The sequence below is a fragment of the Prosopis cineraria genome, unplaced genomic scaffold, assembly GCF_029017545.1.
Source record: "Prosopis cineraria cultivar Desert tree isolate PC_DT_omini unplaced genomic scaffold, ASM2901754v1 PC4, whole genome shotgun sequence".
In the NCBI taxonomy this organism is placed as follows: Eukaryota; Viridiplantae; Streptophyta; class Magnoliopsida; order Fabales; family Fabaceae; genus Prosopis; species Prosopis cineraria.
Window position 1 is genome coordinate 38,201,205 of NW_026555335.1, and position 18,298 is coordinate 38,219,502.

The 18,298-nt window shown below is 34.9% G+C and overlaps 2 protein-coding genes across 2 annotated transcripts; both read left to right on the forward strand.

The window, feature by feature from the left end:
• The first annotated feature begins 895 nt into the window (after nt 1-895).
• Nucleotides 896-7,616, forward strand: LOC129309146 (ribonuclease TUDOR 1). Its single transcript, XM_054950545.1, has 17 exons — nt 896-1,102; nt 1,634-1,800; nt 1,950-2,024; nt 2,122-2,235; nt 2,325-2,429; nt 2,957-3,163; nt 3,249-3,458; nt 3,539-3,646; nt 4,127-4,297; nt 4,381-4,578; nt 4,655-5,017; nt 5,100-5,330; nt 5,401-5,589; nt 5,662-5,739; nt 5,818-6,012; nt 6,564-6,941; nt 7,177-7,616. Exons 2-17 carry the CDS (start codon nt 1,654-1,656, stop codon nt 7,363-7,365), a joined length of 2,958 nt encoding a protein of 985 aa, XP_054806520.1. The 5' UTR covers nt 896-1,102; nt 1,634-1,653; the 3' UTR covers nt 7,366-7,616.
• A 6,326-nt stretch (nt 7,617-13,942) lies between these two features.
• On the forward strand, nt 13,943-15,034 carry LOC129309799 (uncharacterized). Its single transcript, XM_054951518.1, has 2 exons — nt 13,943-14,219; nt 14,304-15,034. The coding sequence occupies exons 1-2, from the start codon at nt 14,202-14,204 to the stop codon at nt 14,778-14,780; spliced, it is 495 nt and encodes a 164-aa protein (XP_054807493.1). The 5' UTR covers nt 13,943-14,201; the 3' UTR covers nt 14,781-15,034.
• Nucleotides 15,035-18,298: the final 3,264 nt, after the last annotated feature.

Below are 18,298 nucleotides of genomic sequence, written 5' to 3' on the forward strand. Positions count from 1 at the left end.
GGATTTATTTTTGTTTAAAAGTTGAGATTCATGAATTTTCATGAAATTTTTTAACATATTTTTTCATTTTATTATTTCTCATAAAATATAAAATTTTCTTTCTTTTCTTTAAAAAAGACAAATTTTATGAATTTTTCAGAATCTCAACTCTTAAAAAAACACGAATAAAAAATGGCGGAGGGATAGATAGAATAAACATAGTTCAGCAACGCAAGTTTAATATTTAAATTGAAAAAAAGTTATGATTATACATATGTATTATCTAAATTTAAATTTGGATAATAACTGGATATATCTTGTATCATAATTTTTTAAAATAATTTTAACTTTCACTGTTATATTCTTTAAAAATTTTGCAACACAATATTCTTAATTTTATTATTTTTAATTTATAATTATATCTCGGTCATGCATATATATATATATATATTTTTTTTTTTGAAAAATTCAGCTTCTAAATCAAACGCCAAACAAAAAAGAAATAAAATTTTAGAAAAATGATGAATAAAGACCTTATAAAAATATTAATATTAAATTAAAAATTTTAGAAATATGATAGAAGATGTATTAAAATTTAAGAATATCAATATTAAAAAATTTTAATTTAACCGTAATATTAATTAATACTTTACAAGATTCTTATTCACCATTCTTTCTAAATCTTTTCCAAATCTCACGTTTTTTGCCCTTTTTTTTGGCCCACTCAGCCAAATCTTCCTATCCGCGCTATTATTTTTCTTCCCCCTCACATAATCAGGACGGTAGCGTGGGGGATTTGTTTATTTAAATGGTATTTCGCGTAATTTTGCCCCGAAAGCGAGGGTAACTTTTACTGTCAGCTTACGGTTCAGCTCTCGTCCTTTTTATTTAAGCTCCGAACCCGAACTGGTTCTAGTCTCTCTCCTCATCCTCCTGGTTCTCTCACTGATCCGCCGCCCGGATTTGGCTGTATCGAGCTTGGGATCTCTTTTCTGCTCATCATTTGTTGAAAATCAGGGATTGTGATTCGAATTGTACTTTGTGTTCGATCTGGATTACGTTGGTTCGATAGATCCGAAGTGACCAGTGGAAGCCAAATTCCTCTGCACCTCTCTGATTTAAGGTATTGCTCCTTCTTCTAGCAATCCATTGTTATAGATCTCTGGTTTAACATTCAATCTATACCTCTGCATGCGATCCAGTTCACTATTTTAGTCGTTTTTGGGCTTTGAATTGTATTTTGTTCGTGAGAATTAACGGAATCAAATTTCATATACTTGCTCTGTTTCATAACCAACACTCGTGATTTGGTATCTTTATGGAATTTTGTGATGAGTGATGATCCGATCCCGATAGTATCATGCACCAGTTCGCCGCATTAATCTCTGAGGATTGTGAATGCCTGTGATGATTTGTGATGTTTCCGGTTCTATTGTTGTGGATCTAAGTGCTGCTTTTGCAGCAAAATACGTAGGATACCGTCCAGGTTGATTTCCTCGATTTTCTTAAGGGGTGACCGCCTTTATCTGTATCTGTGCTTGGATAGGAATGTAAACGTTTTTATATGCATATATATTATTTGATGTCTTGAAAGTTTCGTCCTTTTTAACTTCAGAGATAATGTTTCTGAATCTTTCTGTTTGCTTGATTGTAGATCATTCGGTAGCTGTTGAAATGGCAGCAGCAACAGGATGGTACAGGGGAAGAGTGAAAGCCGTTCCTTCAGGGGACTGCTTGGTCATTATGGCCATGGCCAGTAGCAAGCCTGGTCCTCTGCCTGAAAAGAGCATCACTTTGTCATCTCTGATTGCTCCTCGACTGGTATGTCTTTTGAGCTGACATTCTCTTGACTTTGTTCTGTCGATATGATTTTGCCAACAATTACTTCTGATGCATATTTCGTGCAAACTTGTACATTAAAACTTAAAACTGTGCAAGATTGAGTACTTATTTATATTATTCTTTGCTAGGCGCGTAGGGGTGGTGTAGATGAGCCATTTGCATGGGAAAGCAGAGAGTTTCTAAGAAAGCTCTGCATAGGGAAGGTGCGTAATATGAAAATTGCTGTTTTGATTGGCTGGTTTGGTAGTATTTCCTTAGTGTAATGCGTTTTAAGCCTGACTTGATGTATTCTTTGAGCAGGAAGTGACCTTTAGAGTTGATTACAATGTGCCCTCCATTAATCGGGACTTTGGCACTGTTTTTCTTGGTGACAAAAATGTTGCAATGCTGGTTGTTGGGGAAGGCTGGGCCAAGGTTGTAACACTATAAGCTTCCGTCCAGATTTTCTATGTTTAAATTATTCATCAGTTTCTCAATTGAATATCGTTATCCTGTTCATGCAGGTAAGAGAGCAGGGGCAACAGAAAGCGGAAGTAAGTCCTTACCTTGCAGAATTGTTGCGACTGGAGGAACATGCTAAACAAGAAGGCCATGGTCGGTGGAGCAAGGTTTGTTTCTGAATTTCGCTTTCTGAATTTGTTGCAGATAGTTAACTAGTATAAATGGCATTATTTTGGGTTATTGCATGCTTATAGAGGTTAGTTTTATCCCTGAATTTTAACTTCTTTCAAACCTAATTGTTTAGCAACTTATGCTTAGCCGTCCACCCTTGGATTTCTGGGAAAATTTGTTTGCCTGTAATTTTCCTGGCCGATGCTAAGCATCTTTACTGGTGTAGAAGTTTACCCTGGTGGTGCCAAAAGCTGTTCATTAGATATTCCATGCATTAATTCACATACAAATTGTGAAAATCAGTAATCAGATGTTTCCTATCTTGAAAGATCTTATTATGGATCACCTTTTGATTTGTCATCCATCCTATTTCATAAAAATCCTGAATTATTACACATTTTATATGACCATACAGGATGATTCTTGGATGGGGAAGAAATAGAGAATTTGAATCACCAATTTTTGTCAAATTTATAGCAATATGCCATGCTTAGGCAATATCTGGATCTGTGGCTGATTGCAGGTTCCTGGTGCTGCTGAGGCATCTATGAGAAATCTGCCACCTTCTGCCATTGGTGACCCTAGCAACTTGGATGCTATGGGCTTGTTAGCTGAGAACAAGGGCCGACCCATGGAAGGAATTGTTGAGCAAGTTCGTGATGGTAGTACCCTTCGGGTGTATTTACTTCCAGGGTTTCAGTTTGTCCAAGTTTTCATGGCCGGTATTCAGGCAAGTGTTGTACAATGCTTTTGCTATTACTGCAAATCTTTTGTGCATGTTACTTATATATATTTTTATTTTCAATTTGAGTTAGGCTCCACAAATGGGAAGGAGAGCTGCAACGGAAACAGTTGTTGAAACAGAGTTGGCAGCTGATGATACTAACGGGGATATTACTGGAGAACCTCAAGCCCCACTTACATCTGCCCAAAGACTTGCAGTTTCAACATCTGCTGAAACTGCTGCTGATCCTTTTGCACTGGATGCTAAATTTTTCACTGAGATGTGTGTGTTGAACCGAGATGTGAGTGGCCTGCTTCTGTATGATACATGTTGCTTGGTGAATTACAGAAAATTTTCTGAATTTTACGTGGGAATATGTAGGTTCGCATTGTCCTGGAAGGTGTTGACAAGTTCAGCAATTTGATTGGTTCAGTGTATTATCCTGATGGTGAATCGGCTAAGGATCTAGCATTGGAGCTTGTGGAAAATGTATGTGGTTCATTACCATAAATTATTTTGTTTAGTCAGTTCTTATTTCACTTGAGGTTTTATATTAAGCTGCTTTTATGGCACACTTTTTGGCTGGTTTATGGAAACTCTATCATACCTGTAGCTACTTGAATATGTACTTAATTTGGGGTGGGCGTCCTTAGAAGGGACGTGCCAGTTCTTAAACTCTGAATGATGGGCATGATAGATACTGAAGGAATCTTATATCTATTGGTTTTTAAGCATGTGCTGACCATTGGATTTAAGATGGACACATTATATTTGCTGTTCCTACTGGGTTTCTGTTCACTCCATGGGATTTATTAGAGTGCTTTAAGCCTCTATGATTTATATACACTCTGGTGTTGACGTATTCTTCTGCTTGACTGAAATATTGACTGTGAATATTTCTACTGTAATTTGGCAGTGAATAAAAAGATATTCTGAGAATGTCTCACTTTATTTTCTCCTATAATACAGGGTTTTGCTAAATATGTTGAATGGAGTGCAAATATGATGGAAGAAGATGCCAAGCGGAGGCTGAAGAATGCAGAGCTCCAGGCAAAGAAGAGCAGGTTAAGGATCTGGACAAATTATGTACCACCAGCTACAAATTCAAAAGCAATTCATGACCAGAATTTTACAGGAAAGGTAAAGTTTTGTCCAAACATATCCTTACAACAAATAATCAAATAGTAATGTCATTTTATAATACTTTAAGTTGACTTTTCCAGGTGGTAGAGGTTGTAAGTGGGGATTGCATAATTGTTGCTGATGATTCCATCCCATATGGCAGTCCACTAGCAGAACGGCGAGTCAACCTGTCAAGTATCAGGTGTCCAAAAATAGGCAATCCTCGTCGAGATGAAAAGCCAGCTCCTTATGCCCGTGAAGCAAAAGAGTTTTTAAGAACACGCCTCATTGGTCGTCAAGTATGAAAATAACTTATGATGCTTTATTTTGATGAAATTGGGAAAATTCATTTATATTGATTGCTCTTGTTTCCAGGTGAATGTTCAAATGGAGTATTCTAGGAAGGTTGGCCCGTCAGATGGATCTATTGCTCCATCAGGGCCTGCAGATTCCAGAGTAATGGATTTTGGATCTGTATTCCTAGTGTCTCATGTGAAGGTGGAGGGTGATGATGCCCCATCATCAGCTCCTCCTGCTGCAGGTCAGCAAACTGGGGTAAATGTTGCGGAGTTGGTGGTCAGTCGTGGCTTTGGGACTGTCATTAGACATCGTGACTTTGAGGAGAGGTCAAACTACTATGATGCTCTACTTGCTGCTGAATCACGTGCCACTTCTGGAAAGAAAGGAATCCATTCTGCCAAGGATCCTCCAGTCATGCATATAACTGACTTGACCATAGTGAGAATAGTGATGGTTATGCTAAATTTACTTTCTACTTTCAAGGTTATAAAATGTGACTTGGAACTTTTCCCCCACTTAGGCATCGGCCAAGAAAGCCAGAGATTTCTTACCTTTCCTGCACCGAAGTAGAAAAATTCCTGCTGTTGTGGAATATGTCCTCAGTGGACATCGTTTCAAGCTGTTGATTCCTAAAGAAACCTGCAGCATTGCCTTTTCATTTTCTGGTGTCAGATGTCCTGGTCGTGATGAGCCATATTCTGATGAAGCGATTGCACTAATGAGACGAAAGATTATGCAGAGAGATGTTGAGGTAATCCAATTTCTGTGAGTGTAATATTACTTCATTTTTGCTTTCTTTATGCAATATATTCTCTATGCAGATTGAAGTGGAAACTGTTGATAGAACTGGAACTTTCTTGGGGTCCTTATGGGAGTCAAGGACCAATATGGGAGCTGTACTTCTTGAAGCTGGCCTTGCAAGACTCCAAACCTCCTTTGGCAGTGACAGGATTCCTGATTTTCACCTTCTCGACCAAGCTGAACAATCTGCTAGGAGGCAAAAGCTTAAGGTAAGAAAGGAACTATTATGGTCTTATTACTGTTTTTTCCTTTCAAATATTCTAAGATGAATTGTTTTGCAGATTTGGGAGAACTACGTTGAAGGGGAGGAAGTGTCCAATGGTGCAGCTGTTGAAAACAAGCAGCAAGAAGTGCTCAAGGTGCTTTGGATACACTTTGCATATGTGATCCTTGTGTTTAAAAACGTGAATGACTTATTTATTTCTATAAACTGTCAGGTTGTGGTTACCGAAATCTTGGGAGGTGGTAAATTCTATGTACAGACAGTTGGTGATCAAAAGATAGCATCGATTCAGCAGCAACTTGCTTCTTTGAACCTTCACGAACCTCCAGTGATTGGTTCTTTCAATCCCAAGAAGGGTGACATAGTTCTTTGTCATTTTCTGGCAGACAATTCTTGGTACCGAGCAATGGTGAGTTCAAGCCTGAAACCTTAGCTGTGTATTCAAGCTCATACTGAACATTTTGACGATTAAATAGAGATTGTATTTGGGGTGTGGGGAAATCTCCTGATGGTTGATTTCTTGTAACCTAGTTCATCCATAAAACTTAATTTTCTTCACCCTATGGCTTTTTTTATTTTTCCTTATGTAAGATGTAGTTTAATAGCATTTGATAAAACTAAAGTGGATTTCTTTTCATTTAATCTGATTTCAAATTTTGATTTGATACTGCATCTTTTTTGTTCCCACCTGTAATGATTCCTGGATTAGTTAGGGTAGTAGATTACATCACAAGGCCCACTCTTTAAGCACAAGCTCTCGAGAGAACCTTGTGCAAGTTAATTGCCTATAGTAATGCCACGAGATGCCAAATATTTTGTGTATTTCATGTCCCTTTTGTGATCACTTCTCACTAAACTGTCTTTTGCTTGTGAAATTCTTTTTTAATACATGGCATTTACAATTGAAACTTGTAATCCTTTGTTTCAGCATCCTGAGTCTTTACAATTGAGTATTTGTAGGTTGTCAATGCTCCTCGAGGACCAGTTGAATCACCTAAGGACAAATTTGAAGTATTCTACATTGATTATGGAAATCAAGAAGAAGTAACTTACAGTCAATTACGGCCTGTTGATCCATCTGTGTCTGCTGCACCTGGCCTTGCTCAATTGTGCAGTCTTGCATACATAAAGGTTCCTAGCGTGGAGGATGATTTTGGTCAAGAAGCTGCTGAATATCTGAGTGAGATGACTTTGAACAGTGGAAAAGAGTTCAGAGCCAAGGTTGAGGACAAAGACACATCAGGAGGAAAAGTGAAAGGACAGGGAACTGGCACAATTCTCAGTGTAACTCTTGTTGCTGTGGATGCTGATATCAGCATTAATGCTTCCATGCTTCAGGTTTTTTCTTGTAGCTGATTCTTTGGCTTTTAGAGCCATTCGTTTTTTTTTTTTTATTATTAATAATGCCGTTATACCAAATCAGGTTTAAACCTTTGATATCACTACATTCCATTCAACTCTTATCACCTAAGATAGTCTAGGGAGGTTTTTTCTTTAATTCTTTGTCTCCATACCCTTAGCATGCACAAAATGCAATCTTCTGAACTTTGCTTTCGTTTGGTGGAAATTCCAGGAAGGACTTGCTAGGATCGAGAAAAGAAATAGGTGGGACAGAAAAGAAAGACAAGTTGCCCTTGATAATTTGGAGATGTTCCAGCAAGAAGCACGTACTGGTAGGCGTGGAATATGGCAGTACGGAGATGTCCAGTCAGATGAGGAGGACAGTATTCCTCCGCCAAGAAAGGCTGGTGGCCGAAAATGAATGTAATTTAATGATGGGAGGTAATTTATAAGATAGACATCTTTGAGAGAAAATGAGAGAAGGTATAGGGCATATGAACATCATGCTTTTGAGTTAGCGAGGGAAAGGAAATGCGGTGCGTGAACCCTAGTTTTGTTTTGCCTTGTTTTTATTTTTATTTTTGTTTTTTTTTAAATTTTGTTTGTTAGGTTGAGGGGACAATTTTTTCGATAATGTCATAATAAGGTACATGCGGCAAAGGTTCATTGTTACCATGGGGGATTTTAGAGACGACTTTTAGTTAAAACTTGTGCATGCTTGTGCTTCTTGGTCTTCACAAAACTGAACCTTTTTTATATTTTGGGTTTCGTTGAAAGTTCTCATCCAAATTTGCCCACAAAAGGAATTGCCGTCCAAATGATTTGTTTAGAATTTTTTATCATCTTGGACAAGGATCCAAAAGATTATTCTGTTTCTGCCTTAGGGCAAGACTGATGAATTATGCTCTAAAAGTTGGCAATCAATCGTATTTCAGTCGTGCGCGCATCTAATGCATATCTCGTCTCTCTCACGTCAGCTGCAAAAGGAGACAAATGCTGGGTTGCGTGGTCTCACTTAGAGCCCTTCGTAAATTTCCGAACATGACAAAAATGTTATTTATCCATTACTTTCTGTGCCAGTGAGTTTACTTCCCCCAGGCAGTAGGGAAGATAAAACTCAATTCGCTGTTTTTAATAAAATGTACTTAAACCACAAGTATTTCACTGATGAGTTCCGATAGACTTGAAAAGAATTTTAGAATTGTAATTGATCCAACACTTTTTAGCGATCGCTTGTTCTAAAAGACTTCAATAGGGGTGCATGTTGATGAGTTTATTTGTGGGATGAGGAAGAACTTTTTTCCTTTTGCAAATGGAAGATTATGCGCAAACTAGTTGACAAAGAGGAGCGAGCGTTCCTGTTGCCGCCAGAAAGTTGGTTTTATCACTCTTCTGCGGTTTTGCCCCAATATATGCTTTACTAATCGGTAATGCAAGGAAAATTGAATTAATCTTGTTTAACAAAAATAAATTCATATTATATGAATAATGTGTAAAAGTAAACCAACTTTATTAAAAAATTCAACTAATAATTTTTTTGAACGTCGAAGTGAAACCTTGAGATTTGCTTAACGAGGAGATATTATTATGGGAATTATCTCTTTTTATTTACTAAATATAATTCATATGAATGAAATTGGTCTATAATTTTTTTAATTACTTGAAAAAGAGAGATTATTATTATGACAAATATCTTCATGCTTCTATAATGGGAGTTTGATATCGTAAAACTACATCAAATTAATTATAAAACACAAACAACGAATCATTGATAGAGGAAGGAAAATTGTTAATTTAAAAAGAAAAGGTATTTCTGTTCAATGTGACTTTGAGAAAATAAATATAGTATATTAAAAGAACCACTTGTGCTCTGACCGGATTCTTGGTTTCATGTAGTTCAGTCTATTGCAATCACCCATCCACTAGTATCTTGCGGATTCCATCTAATTATATGCACGTTGTTCTATTTTACTTGAGATATAGCCCTTCCCTAATGCTTGTCTCTTTGATCGGCTCTTACTTCTGGCTCAGTGAAAAATCCTTTGCTAACAAAAGTGAATATTTTTTCATGGCCTGAATCATAAAACTTGTATTGATATATGCTTTTATCAAGTTCTCGGCTTCCAAAATGATATTATTTTGCAGCAACAATCAACATCCTTCTCTCTCGATCATTTCTTATTCTTCTTTAATTTATATCCTCCTTGAAACTTACTCATCAACCATTCCCTAAAGTCATCCATTGAGCTGTACGTTTCCAGCATTTTGTGAAGCGTAGAAAATAATACAACTTATTACACATTTTAATAACATATAAATTACACATATTTCTTTTAATGCATGGTATAAACTGATAACAATCATACTACTGATAATTGATAACTTACAAATAATAACTTGTAATTTATAAAGATGATGTTATGTGATATATAATTGATTATGTTATGTGATGAATAATTGATTTCTAAAATTAATTAATGAGATTGATTTTAATCAAAATTGAAAAATAGAATTGAAAACTGAGAATTAGATAAAATTGTGGTTTTGTAAAAATATATTTAAACTCCAAACATCCTGTTACATATTAAAATTAACTATGAAACCAAAATCATGTTTTTGTAAATATATCCAAACATTCATTATACATACCAAAATTAATTATGAAACTAAAATCATGATTTTTTTAAAAAATATTTAAACCACCATACACATGTAAAAATCAATTAACAACCCAAAACTACAGCTATCTCATAAGTTATTGTTACCTACTTTTTAATTATACATTTTTAAAAAAATATATATATATATATATATATATTATTTTATAGATCATATTTTTGAATTTATAATTGATTTTGACATGCATATAAATGTTTGGATATTTTTAAAAAAATTATAATTTTTAAATTCGTAACTGATTTTAGCAAGTTTAATAGGTGTTTGAATTTTTTTAAAAAAATATAATTTTAGATTTATAATTAGTTTTAATATATAATAGAGATGTTTGGATATATTTTTATAAAATTATAATTTTGACATCTAAAATTAATTTCAAATAGTATCCAAACATGCACCTGGTTGTTGCCTCAACGAGTTGTCCATGGATTAGGGTTTTTGGTGGCCAATGAGAATGAGCCTTCGAAACTAACATGGCGTGATAGGACTTCTCAAATTTCGTTTTTTACCTTCTTTTGTTTAATTTATCAAAAAATAAATATATAATATGCATCATTTTTATTTTTTATTTTGTGGCCGTCGTACACACTCAATTTATTTAAATAATAACAAAAAAGAGATCTGGCAGAGTCACTGCTTGGAAGTATTAAAAGTTTGTACAGAAAACCCCACACATAAAAAGATAATGAATTTAAGAAATTAATAAATAAATATTATTTTACATTAATTAAATTTATATAACTAATGTACTTCATTCAATCGAATATATAATTCACTTCTGACTATTTTATTAAAATTAAAGAGAGATAGTTAAATTATTGATATTTAATTAAGATTAAGAAAGTATAATTAAATTATTAATGTTGTCTAAAATTTTTTTTCTCGTTTTATTTTTATTAAATGCAAGATATTTAAAAATATTTTTCTCTTATACATAACTTTTACCATACTCTTTAAATCAAAACTTTTACTACATTTTATTGTAAAATTCTATCAAATTTTATATGGATATAAATAATATAATATAATATAATATAAGTAAAGGATTATTTTTATTCTTTAACGATAAGTTACAAATGATAATTTAAGATTAATTTTATTTTTTAATATTAAAAAACTCGCTGGTCATGTTCCTGTTATTAAGTTTCCACGTTTAAATTTTTTAATATTTTTTATTATAAAATATTATAAAGTGAGTGCCACCGTTATATATATATATATATATATATTATAATATAAAAATCTCTCCCTTCCCTCCATTCATCTCTCTCTACGTCCTTGTCTCTCCTTCATCATGCTATATGTGCTCCCCGTCCCTCTGCATCTCTGTCTTTCATCATTGAGCGGCTTCTTCATGTTGTACGTGTTGCTTACCATTGCTAGTAATCCCATGCACAAACATGGCACTGGTTCAAGTGTTTTAGTCATATCTGCTAGCTATTATAGACACAAAAATGTAGGTTCATATTCAAAGGCAAAAGTGCAAATCCTAAGGAGATCCTTCATTGTTGCATGCATAACTTGATGGAAAGCACCACAAAAGGCAAGCTCAATCACAAGATTTTCCCAGCATCTGAACCTGCAACAACTTTTTGGCACCCACCTCCCCCAACTGTGATGAAAATAGATGTTGATAGTTCGATTCGAAGACACCTTAAAGCGACTTGTAGAGGAGTCATTCGAAACAATAAGGGAGAGTGGATACTAGGTTTCGAGAAGAATTTAGAATCCTATTCCTAACAGCTGCGAAAATTCTTGCTATCAAGACTGGGTTAGAAGTTGATAAACTTTACAATTTTAAAAAAATTCAACTGTTTACTAACTCATTAGAAACCCTCAACTGTCTTTGAAGAAAATATGATCCTGACCAACCATTGCGAATGGAAATTATTGAAGCTAGCGAGCTTCTCTTCCATAATTGAAAAATTGAGATCTTCCATTGTTCGCAAGAGGCCTAAGATGTGCTGACATCATTGCTAAAAATGCACATGATGATGTTTTCAATACAATTGTCATTCCCACAATTCCTGATTATTGCGTGGGAATGTTTCAAAGTGATTTACAACATGTGGCAGCTGTTTAGGCTTAGCCTTTCTGTTCAGTGTTTTCTGTTTTTTCCTTGTACTTCCAAGCTTTTGGTTGCCTTCTTGATAAAAAAAAAAAAAAATTAATCCCATGCACGCAGCAGCACTGACGTGGTGGCGATCAGAGTCAATCCCATGATCGTGTTAATCAACAATTGAACCCCATGAAGATGAAGCCGACGTAGCGAGGAAGTTGGTGATCGATGCAACTGAACTCTCTGGGAACCGGCATGGAAGTTAATGAGTTGAGTCCTTGAACTGGCTGTGGACGCAAGAGAGAGAGATGGAGAGAACTGGTTCAGTAAGGAGTGAGGGAGAGAGGAAGTGAATGGAGGAGAGAGAAAGTGGTTGTGCAAAGCTTCACAGTAGCAAACCATCAAATTCCACACTAATTGCCACAACAACTCAAAGCCCCATAACAGACAAAAGCAAGCAAATGCATCCCTCCAGAGTCACGTGATTAGTACCATTCATTTTGTATTCTTGATAGGTCCTATAATACGTGTCTATCATTGTATTGCTCAAACCTCACTACAAATAAGACAACTACTGTACAGGTCATGTGTGGTGGAATAATATACAACTATTCATCCTCCTGCGTCCATGCTCTGTTATTTCACTGCATTTCTGCTCTGTTCAACCAGCGAGTTGAGCATCTCCTATCCTCCTCGGTTCTTCATCATCGGCCATCTCCCTCGTCCTTGTTAGGCCTGATATAAGATCTCCAATGAGCCTTGATGAGCTGCATAGTTTCTTCATTCCCTCTCTTCCTTCACTTCCTATCTCTCTTCCCATCAATAACAACTGCGGCTACTCCTTCTCGATCCTAACCTAACTCCCTCAACTAAGACTCCTGCGTATATGATTCATTCTCTATGACAAGTGGGGTTGCAGCGATGATAGAGGAGAAGTTGGTGAAGAAGAAGAAGAGACTGTGCAAGAATTGTAGTTCGCCTTCGTCACCTCCGCCACATCATGTGCGTTTTTATGGAAGTTGAACACTGCACATATCGTACAAATCTCTAACGGTGTAAGTTACAGAGAGGAAGGAGATAGGGCTAAAGCTGTTGCTGGTGAAGGAACTTTCGAAGGTGCGAGGGATTTAATCAGAGAGAGGGAGAGGGAGAGGGGGGAGAGGAGAGAGGGAGAGGGGAGGGAGAGGAAAGAAAATATTAAAAAAATTAATGGAACCCACTTAAATATTTTATGATAAAAATATTAAAATTTCAATTGTAGGTTCCATTAAAGGAGAAAATGAACGGCAGAAATTGTAGGATGATGGAATAAAAAAATTTTAAGATTAAAAGATAAAATTGATCTTAAATTAAATTTAAAATCATTTATAACTTTTTAAGTGTAGTTAAGAGTTAAAAATAAATTTTAACCATAATTAATAATTAATAATATATTGATAATAATATTTTTAAAGAAATTCATACAAATAAATATGATGACATGGCAGAAAAAAGGGGAGGAGGGTCTCTTCTTTTCCTTTCCTTTTTTTTTTTTCACTTCCCAAATTTTTAACGTTTGTTATTATTTTATTAAAAAAATTTTTAGAATTATAGAATGAATGAAAGATAAAGATTAGAAAAAAGAGAGACTCCTCTCTCCGAAGAAGGAGTTGCGTGAGCGATAGAGGCTACAGGGAAGTAGTGAGATATTTTAATTTCAGCGTTGGTGAAAATTTAGTTGACAGACGTCTACCAATCTTTCAATAACAAATTTTGTGAATTTGAAGGCGTCCTGTAAGTAAATTTGAGATTTGATTTGTCTAAATTTTGTTAGGTTAAAAATTTTTTTTATCTCTCTCAACTGTATATAAAAAAATATTAATATTTTTAAATTTAATTATAAATTAACTTTATTTTTAAACTTTAAACATTTTCTTCATCTTTATCCTAATATTAAAAATATTTAATGTTCATTAATTATCAGTGAATTTTATTATTTTCTAATATTTTTTAAAGATCATTTTTATCCTTTATCATTTTTATTTTTTAATTTAAATATTTTATAATAAAAAATATTAAAAATATATAATATGAGATTCATAAATAGACAATTAATAATAAAAAAATGACATGACAATGGAAAAGAAAATCTTTAAAATTGAACGTCGATGATTAAGGTTAGGACTTAGGAGTAATTGAACTTGTAATCCTCTGTATACATCCTCTTTTTTTCAATAGAAAAAAGAGAAGGAATACGCGGCACTTCCGGAGGCTTCGGAGATTATCGTTGGCGGATAAGTTTTACGACAAGTGTCCCTCCGCTTTCTCCATACTGCTCCGTGCCTCCAGAACTTTCCCTCTCTCTCTCCCCAACTATCATCTGATGCTTATCTTCCTTCCTTTATATGCCCTCACTTCTTAGAATCTTCACTGGTCAGTGATCACTTCAACAAGCCGTTTATCTCTGCTTTTCGGATTCTCACTGCTTCTACTGTCTGTATCAACTGCCGTTATGTTCTTCCGTCCTTGATTTGTCAACAATCATGGCTTCTTCATCCACGGTGAGTTGATAATCTCAGGTTCCTACCTCTCATATTCTGCCTTTTTAACCCCTTAAAATTCATATTTTGTATGTTTTGGTGCAGATGGGTTGGGGAAAGGCACTTTTGAACAGGGGAATTCGACGATTGACGACATCAACCACGCCGAAGATGAAAGCATACGCTCCGGCGGCTGATTATGGCTACGCTGGTCACCGGCAACCCGAGAGGAAACAGATGAAGGGGGACTTCGTGGCGGTGTACGTGGCGGTGGGGATGATAGCGTTGTCGACGGGGCTCGGGCTGCACACGGCGTGGCATCAGCTGAGGACTTCGCCGACGGTGAGGGTGAAGAAGCAGAGGAGGGAGACGCTGCCGGAGGTGGTGGAGCCGGAGCACGTGGCGGAGGAGACCGACAAGTTCATCAAGGGATCGTTCTTTAGGAAAGTAGCACACGTTCAGGATAAGAACAACCCTGCGAAGCATGTCATACCTGATCCTATCCGCAGCGATGCTTTCGCCTCTCCAGCTAAAATTGAAACTCTCAAATCTGTTGGCGTTGATCCTTCTCAAGTTCCCTAGTGTTTTTTGATATGCAAAATGATGAAGTCGTATGTACATATATAAAAACTAGAAGGAAAAAAAGAGTCAGCTAGCTGTTCTTCTATTTGGCTTTTACACTTTTAGGTGTGACAGGGTATGATATATGAATAGCAGCTCAAAGGTTCTGTTGTGTTAAGGTTTTTTCTTACTGTTTCCTGCGCCATAAACACAAAGCAATGTAATTATGCTCTGCACACACACTTTCGTTAAGATAAGCAAACTGCCAAAGACTATGTTCCGCTGCATCAATTTAGATTCATGCCGCATTTTCGATGAGAGGTGGGATAGAGAGTAAAAGCTAAACTGTAATGTTCTGTACGATACTGTTTGAGTTTATGGAGTGAAATTGGAGGATTTGGATTTTGTAAGTGGTATCTATCGTAGTGTTGAAGGCATGTTTTATATTTTGGGCTTGTTTTGAATTTGTGGAGGAAAGTATATCTGGATCTCTTTCGTTAAATCTAATTATAATTGTGACTTTCACTTAGTGGGCGGATTGGATCACGCATCAGATTTAAATCCGAAATTGGAACAGAGTTGAAAATTTTTGAACGAAACTTGGATTGTGAGTTGGCTGTACTCTTCATGTGTTTTGCAACAAATTAATTATATTTTTAACGATAGATTGTGAAAGCTATTCTTTACGACCCAAAATGACCCACATTGTAGTTTACATACAATGTAGATGGAATAGTTAGCATATTTTGGTTCGGATCTTTAGAGGTGAAGTTTCAGAGACAAGAATTCGTCAGAACTATGGCTAAACTAGGGGCGGAGTGGCACGTCACGTGAGCTTTGGATCGATTGTTTTCATGGGGAGGCTGCGAGCTTTGATGATTACGCCAGATAAGAGTCACAAGAATTCCCCCGAATATGAGACGCGAAAAATTGGGTGATCAATGTCTCAACTTGCGAGGGTAACTTCATAAATGCTAAGTACTTTTTTCTGTATTACAGGAAAAACTGGTTTTTTTTTTTGCGTATTTTTTCTTTATAAGTAATTTATATCAATTTCATTAAATATAAAGAATAAAAATACATAGAATTTTAAATATGTCTAAAAATAATGTCATATTATTTTTTTATCAAGGATAATTTTTTAAAATATTATTTAAAAAATCCCACCATAACCTATAAAATGATTAAATTAATTTTTTAAAATATGAATTTATAAATGAAACTGGTGGAAGAAGTAATAATCTTTTGGAGACAACTAGACAGCTTCACTGAAATTGCTCAGGCTTTTAGATATTTCCAATTCCAATGCCGTTGCTGGACCAGGGTCGCGCCAGGGTCCTACTTGAAGCGGAGGAATCTAAGATGAATGAATATGAATTTGTTAGTTTCTTTGAAAGTAGCTTCAATTGGTTGAGAACAACATAGAAAAATGATTCCTTGATGCGTCTTGGAATTAACTTGCCGATATCAATGGAAAATATAAGTCAAACCAGAAAACTCTGTTTCTGTGTAGTGTTCTGTTTCTCCTTCTCCAAATCATTTTGGGAACCCAAGGTCTTCTGAGCTCTCTCCCTCAACAGCGAGCTTTTCTCTTTGGAACGAGCTCTTGATGGGTGCGAGTTCAGAAGATGTTTGGTTTTTCAGAATTCATGTAAGATGTTAAATCACACACAGTAGATACAAGTGGATCCATAGTTCTGCTGCTGCTTGTTCTAGCCCCTTCCCTTGTTCAGTTCTCACCTAAGAAGCACGGATACAGGTATGATTATCGGATGCAATATGATACACAGATACAACAATTTTTAAAAATTTTAGACTACAAATATGACTATATAAATAATTAAATATTAAATATTTAGATGTCTAAAAGTATAATTTCAAGATGTCCAATGCTATCATAAAATATAATACAATAAGTAGTTAAGCATTTAAGCATTACCAAATGACAAAATATAATAATCAACCTAAATTAATTCTAATTTTCTTCATCTTCATTGACACCACTACTTTCTCTTAAAAGTTCTCTCTTCAAAGTTAGCTTATCTAAAGATAAACTTACAACTTCAAGACTTTTAATATTATCTATTTCCCAACGATCTTCAATAATATCCTATAATTTATTTTCTTTTGTGGAATACTTCTCACTCTTTCTTGAAAGAAGGTGAAGATTTGAATGAATTAAAAACTAAGTTTTTTACTCTTTTTGGAAACATCTTTTTTCTCTTTAGTGAATGAACGAAAGAGTAAGTCCTCTAATTTCTTTCACAACAAGATGGTGCATATGATTGATCAAGAAGTTTTAATGTAATCTTTTGAAGTTTAGGAACATCAGTATCATGATTACTCCACCAAACTTTAGGTTCTAATATGCATCTATCTTGTAAGGAATTAATAAAAGAGAACTCATTTGAATATCCAGAAAACTTTAAAAACTCATTCATAGCCAATTTCCTTTCTTCTTCATCTAGAAACATCCTTCTAAGATACCTTTTTCTCTCAGTTGATATTTCAACATCTCTATATAGAGAGACTTTATTTGGTATACTTTCAAATTATTGTGTTGTATAATACCTATAATAATATAATAACGCCAATAAGAGTTGTGTAAAAGTGATAAAGAAAAGAATTTCATGAACATAAACAAGAATAACACACCTATGATTCAATGAGTGGGCAAGACAATGAAGTGGAGTGGAATTTTGTCTAACAATCAATGATGATGTTGTAAACAACTTTATAAAATGAAGAATACTCAGAAAATAATTTTCTCTCATGCTTATAAATTAATTCCTTGACTTATTCTATCATTGAATTCTATATTTTATAAATTAAATAAAGTGTGGGTCTATCTGTGTTAGCAAACCTCAACATATCATAAATTGATTTAGTGAAAGAGAGAATATCATCAACTTTCTCCCACTAAAAATCATTAAGAATTATGTCTTTAACTGTAGCAGCTTTTTCAACATCATCATCTTCATAAGCACTCCATTGTTCACTGATAACTAGTGTACGAAGAGAAGTTTTGATAAGTATGAATCTCTTTAACATCACAATTGTTGATGCAAATCTTGTTTCGATAATGGCAAACAATTTTAATGGCACGAATTCATTAAACATGGCCAATTTCATAGAATGATTCATGATAAATGTTTAGATGAAGATTGCATCATCCCTCACCTCAGTGATCCAACGACATTCTCCATGAATAATTTCATTTGCCTCTGTATTTTTTTTCTACACACATATTTTTAAGGTAAGATTAAGTGTATGCACAACACATGATATCTAAAAGATGTGAGGATACTCATCTTCTATCATCTTACCTATAGATTTATAAATAGGTGTATTATCAGTGATTATTTAGACAACACTACAAGGCACCACTTCTTCAACTACTTTTTTTTAATTAAGTCAGCCATATAAAATCTATCTTATGCTCACTAGTTGCATCAATTGCCTTCAAAAACATGAAACTTCCACCAGTTACAGTCATAATATTAATTAATGGCCTTCTTTACACATCCGTCCAATCATAC